Here is a 6,000-nt window from a genome sequence, read left to right as displayed (position 1 = left end):
GTGAGGGAGTGAATGAGTGAGTGAGTGAAGGAATGAATGAGTGAGTGAGTGAATGAGTGAAGGAATGAGTGAATGAGTGAGTGAATGAGTGAGTGAATGAATGAGTGAGTGAATGAATGAATGAATGAGTGAATGAGTGAGTGAGTGAATGAGTGAAGGAGTGAGTGAGTGAATGAGTGAGTGAGTGAGTGAATGAATGAATGAGTGAATGAGTGAGTGAGGGAATGAGTGAGTGAATGAATGAATGAGTGAGTGAGTGAGTGAGTGAATGAGTGAGTGAGTGAGTGAGTGAGTGAATGAGTGAGTGAGTGAAGGAGTGCTTGCCTGAGTAACCTGAGGGTTGGAAACCTGCTTTCCAGTCGGGGACCTGCACTAACCATCTGTGTCCTTGGTCATCACGTCCCGTCCTGGGCCTTGGTTTCTCCCCGAGCTGCCCCTCCAGGCCCGAGGCGCCGGAGCCCTGGCTCTGGGAGATGAAGAGGCCGAGACAGGTGCTGGATCCCAGGGGGACTGGACAGCTTGCATGCAGGCTGGAGGTGTTCTCTGATACCCTGCTGTCACGCACAGAAAGGGGGGCAGCTGGGAGGCGGGAAGAGCGAGCCCCACAGGCTGGAGGGCGAAGGGCGGGTGTGGGCTTGGCGGGACCTGGGGTGCCCACGGCAACCTGGCTTTCCTTTTTCTGATAGATGAGGTGCCCCGCAGCTCCTCTGGGTGTTGGAGCCTCCTGTGAGGGTTTGGGGTGGGGGTGGGGGTGGGGGTGGTACGGATGCACAGTCCCTGGGCAGGAGGAGGAGAGGCGGGAGCTGGGACCTCCCCGTCGTGTCAGCTGTGCGCCCTGCCCGCCCTGTTCACCCTGGCCTTGCTGTGTTCTCTGCAGATCATGATCGAGTTCTGTCCGGGGGGAGCTGTGGATGCCATCATGCTGGGTGAGTCTTCCTCGGTGCAGCATGTGGGGGGGTCGGCTCTGTCCAGGGCAGGCGTCCTTCACGCCCACCCCCGTGATCACCTGACCTGTGAGCACCGCCCGCTCTGTCCCCTTTCGGGGCAGGGGTTCGGTTCACGGAGCGAAGCTGACACTGGTGGGAAGACCAAGCCATTCTGTTCCCTCGCCACGAGCCTTCTCGGCCATAAGACAGACGCCATGACTCCTTTGCCCAACCCCATAGGCTCAGGAGGTGACAAGGGGACGCCTGAGGGAAGTTCTTTGAGAAGTGGGGCTCCCCACCCGTTTTGTAAAAGCTGAATGGGGATGTTGTCTCTTTTTAAAAATTTAAATTAAAAGATTTTCCTTACATGAGGATATGCTTTTTATTGATTTAGAGAGAGGAACGGAGGGAGAGAAAGTGGGAGAGGCAGGGGGAGGGAGAGAAACATCAGTGTGGGAGAGAAACACTGATTCGTTGCCTTCCGTATGCTCTCCATACCTGCCCCAACCGACCGGGGATCAGACCTGCAACCCAGGCATGTATGTGCCCTGACTGGGAAGCGAACCCTCCACCTGTCAGTGAACGGGATGGCGCTCCAACCCAGCCACACCGGCCAGGGCTGTTGTCAAGTCTCTCTCTCTCTTTTTTAAATAATCCTCCCTTGAGACTATTTTTCCATTGATTTTTTAGAGAGAATGGAAGGGAGGGAGGGAGAGAGGAGAGAGAGAGAGAGAGAGAGAGAGAGCGAGAGAGAGATGTAAGAGAGGCACATTTATTCGTTGGCCTCCTACACTCACCCAGACTGGGGCCAAGGATCGAACCCAGGTATGTGTCCTTGACCAGGAGTTGAACCCCTGAGCCTTCAGTGTGTGGGTCGACACTCTAACCACTGAGCCACCGGCCAGGGCTGTTGTCAAGCCTTGATGTCCCCAGCAAGCTTGGGCAATCACACAAAAAATACCGTAGTAATCACCGCTGTTTTGTGACAGTGGTGTGACCTTGAGCAAGTGACCTGACCTCTCTGAGCCTCAGTTTCCTCCTCTGCAGAACGGGGAAATAACTGTGCCCGCCCGTAAGGCCACTGTGCAGAGGGCACAGGTCACGGGGGGGGGGGTGCTTAGAGGTGAGCCTGGCACACGGGACTGCTCAGCAGTGTGACGGTGTTTGATTCCTTGTGCCCGCTGTGGCCTGACCCGAGCCGCCCCCCGCGAGCGCTTGCTGAGCTGACCGCAGGCGTCTCTGTTCCAGAGCTGGACCGAGGCCTCACCGAGCCCCAGATTCAGGTGGTTTGTCGCCAGATGCTGGAAGCCCTCCGCTTCCTGCACGGCAAGAAGATCATCCACCGGGACCTGAAGGCCGGCAACGTGCTGATGACCCTGGAGGGCGACATCCGGCTGGGTAAGGGCGGCCGCGGGGGCGGGTGGGGGGCCGAGCCCCACGGCGTCGGCCTCAGGGTGCCGGCCTGGCCTCTGCGGGCAGGAGGGGCGAGTGTGGGCGCCTCGCCGCCACGGCCACCAGGAAGGGACAGCCCTCCTCCGCCGGCTCTGGACCCCCGGCACCGACCGTTCCCGTGGTTCTCGGTTGACGGTGATGTTGTCCCCCGGGGACCTCTGTGGTTGTCACACCAGGGGAGGGACACTGGCATCTGGTGTGTAGCACACGGGACGGCCCCCGGCCCCTCCAGACGGAGAGCGGCCCTGCCCCAGGCCCACAGCGGGTGGGGGCTGGTCTCGCCCTGGGCTGTTGCGTCCAATGGCGAGAATTCCGGTGAGAGTGACCGGTGGAGGCCGGGCCTGCGTCCCTCCCAGAGAGAAAGGGGCACATCAGGCACATGTGTCGGACCTTGTTTGTTTATGTCTATTCTCTCACTGGATTTTTTAAAAAAACTGTGTTTTTTATTGTTGATAGTATTACAGCTTTCTCCCATTTCCCCCCTTTACTCCCCTCCTCTCAGCCCTAGTCACCCCCCAGCTCTCCACCCCCTTAATGGCCGTGTCCATGGGCAATATAGATGAGGACGTAAGTTCCCTGCTTATCTCTCCTCGTCCCCCCACCCCCACATCGAGCTGTGTCCGTCTGTTCCAGGCCTCCCTGCTTCGGGCCTTGTTTTTGTCGGTCAGTTCATTCTGTTCATTAGATTCCACAAATAAGTGAGATCATGTGGTATTTATCTTTCTCAGATTGGCTTGTTTCACTTGTCATAATACTACATTACACAAATAATGTAAATGCAAATAATGTACATAATTTAAATAATGTAAATAAGTACATCTGAGCCGTGGGCAGCAAACTCCTAAGTGTTTTATCTCCACCAGATTATGGAGACTCTGTAATCAGTTAAACGTTGGAGGTTTTATAAGCGGTATTGCCTTGCCAATCAGGGAAAAATGGCTGTATAAGTGAGTGTAGAGATGGCGTTTGGAATGGGTGGACCCACCGAGAAGGAAGAGCTGGTTACAAGTTACTCAGTCCCTAACTTCAGTTTTCTCATCTGTAAATTGGGTATAATAATTTTCCCTGCCCACAGGGCCCTAGATACGATTGATATGCACAGGAATATATATGCAGATGTATGCAAATGAGTCACAGAGGCAGATATAAATGAGATGCATGAATCTCTTTGCATGGCGCTGTACACCTAGTAAGGTCTCAACAAATACTAGCTTTTATTAGACAAATATGTATTTTTTTAGAAGTTGGGATTGTAGTGCATATATAGTTTTTCAGTCTTTTTTTTTTCTAATTGAAGAATATCAGGACGTTTTCCCCTACACCTTAAATATTTCTCAGAAACAGATTCATGTTTTCCTTGCATTCAATCACATGTGTAAACCGTGATTTACCTATGATCACATGTGTAAACCGTGATTTACCTATGAAGCCCCTCACGTTGGATTTGTAGGTCTCTGCTCTCCTGTCTCCTCTAACAAATGCGGCGAGGAACGCGTCTGCTCGGGTCTGAGTCTTCGTGCGAGCACCTTTAGGCGTTCTCAGAAGCCAATGTGGGCTTTGTGCGGCGTTTCAGGCTTTTGTTAAAACCTGCGCCGGGTGCCCTGCACACTGGTGGTACCCGTCAGTCCGCCCCCCCCCCCCTCCCGGATGGAGGACTTCTTTCACCACATCCTGGCCCCCACTGGTTTTAAAAAAAGAAAAAACAAAAGTAAAGACCCATAAACTCCAAAATCTTGGCCATACGCATTTCAGCTTTTGAAACCATAAAAGCGATGTGTCCTCTTCATTACAGAGCCCAGCCGGTGTGGCTCAGTGGTTGAGAACTCGTGAACCAGGAGGTCCCTGGTCAAATCCTGGTCAGGACACGTGCCTGGGTTGCAGGCTCGATCCCCAGTAGGGGTGTGCAGGAGGCAGCTGATCAATGGTTTCTCTCTCAATGTTTCTATTTATCCCTCTCCCTTCCTCTTTCTCTAAAAATCAATAAAAACACATTAAAAAGAAAAAAAAAGTGCATGAGGTAAAATGTGAGGCCTCTCAGTGCACTCCCGGGGAGGTGTCACTATTGAGTGTTCGGTGCCACCTCCAGACCCGTTGGCGGGTGCGTGGGCACTGGGCACATACGACATGCATGTGCCGTTCCTGGGGGTCCTTCTGGAACCGTGTGTCCGTTGCGGTGTGCGTTGGTCGGGCAGCTTGTTAAGGAGAAACGCCCAGTTAGGATGTGCGGTCACGGCTCGTTCTTTTTCAGGGCTGCGTGCCGCTCCCCGGTCTGGGGGCGCCACAGTTCATCTTACTGTTCCCCCACCGGGTTCCAGAAGCGGCTGAGTTTATTTCCGGTTTTCCACTCTCTCGAATATTGCTTCGTATTATAAATCTGGTTTGGGGGATCTGTTTCTAGAAATAGAATTGCTGTCGAACTAGCTTCTTAAGCCCAGCGCGTGGCCATGTTTTCCTGGAGGTTCGTGAGTAAAGGCGTTCTAGCCAAGCCTGCATTCCCTAACCCTGGCGTGCGGCACGGGCCAGCTGCGTGCCCGGGCGCTGCCGACAGAGCAGGACTGGCCTCTTCCTTTGTTAAAATATATTTTTATTGCTTTCAGGGAGGAAGGGAGAGGGAGAGAGAGAGAAACATCAATGATGAGAGCGAATCATGGGTCGCTGGGAATCGAACCGTGATCTCCCGGTTCATAGGGTGACACGCAGCCGCTGAGTCACGCCGGCCGGCCGGGGGACTGCTCTCTTCCTGCGGGAAGTTAGTTTATGAGGAGGGTCCCTCCCTGCCCGCTGCCCGTCTCTGATGCTGGTTTCCCGTGGGAGGGGGAGGCGGTGTCATCAGAAGAGACTGCCTGGTGACCCCCCTTGGATTGTCCGAGGGCAGCCAGCCACCCAGCAGAGAGCAAACTGCATTCAGGGCGCAGACGGCTGGGGCACCCCACCTTCCTGCCCGGGCCCCATCTTGTGGGACCGAAGGGGAAGTAGCAGCTACCCAAAAGCCAGAGGCACTTTCCTCGCAGGCTCTGGGGACCAAGTGGGTGTCATTGCGAAAGGTGGTGGTTTCTGCTTTTCTGTCCCTTCTTTGGAAGGGACCGGCAGGGCGTGTGTGTGTGTGTGTGTGTGTGTGTGTGTGTGTGTGTGTGTGTGGCAGCTCCTCCAGGGGCCTCAGTCGTCTGCGAGAAAGATTTCCCGGGATGACGTGCCATCCATTGCGGTGTTTGCAGGGGAGCTGGGCCCGGGCGCCCGGTGGGACGGTGAGCCCCTGCCCATTCCTCCCCAGGAGCCCCGAGGGGCGGTGACTCACCGGGGCCAGGGGGCGGGGAGCAGCAGAGCTGGGTCCTCGCCTGGGTTTGTACCTCCCCCTGCAGCAGCTGGGTGGTGACAGGGCCCGGCCCTGCTCCCTCTCATGCCAGACTGTCCCTGCCAGGGTCAAGGGTGGTCATCAGCTGAGCCACGACTGTCGGAGCAGCTGGGGTCAGAGACCAGCTCTCCTAACCTCAGCCTTGCCCCAGCCTACCAATCTCAGGCTCCTGGCTCGGGTGCCGGAGGTTACCAAGGGCTGGGCTTGGTGCCGAGTGCTTTCCCCGCGTCATCTAATCCTCACGACAACCTGACAGAGTAGTTCCACAGT

At 55.3% G+C, this 6,000-nt stretch overlaps 1 protein-coding gene across 1 annotated transcript in view; it reads left to right on the top strand.

Moving 5' to 3' along the window:
• The window catches only part of STK10 (serine/threonine kinase 10), an 81,043-nt gene that overhangs the window by 41,396 nt on the left and 33,647 nt on the right, over positions 1 to 6,000 (top strand). The window contains exons 3-4 of the mRNA XM_008147611.3: positions 878 to 926; positions 2,175 to 2,324. Of these exons, the coding sequence (XP_008145833.2) occupies positions 878 to 926; positions 2,175 to 2,324 (199 nt within the window). The remainder of the gene's footprint in view (positions 1 to 877; positions 927 to 2,174; positions 2,325 to 6,000) is intronic.

This window comes from Eptesicus fuscus, chromosome 6, assembly GCF_027574615.1.
Source record: "Eptesicus fuscus isolate TK198812 chromosome 6, DD_ASM_mEF_20220401, whole genome shotgun sequence".
Classification (NCBI taxonomy): Eukaryota; Metazoa; Chordata; class Mammalia; order Chiroptera; family Vespertilionidae; genus Eptesicus; species Eptesicus fuscus.
This window is presented reverse-complemented; position numbering and strand designations above follow the sequence as displayed.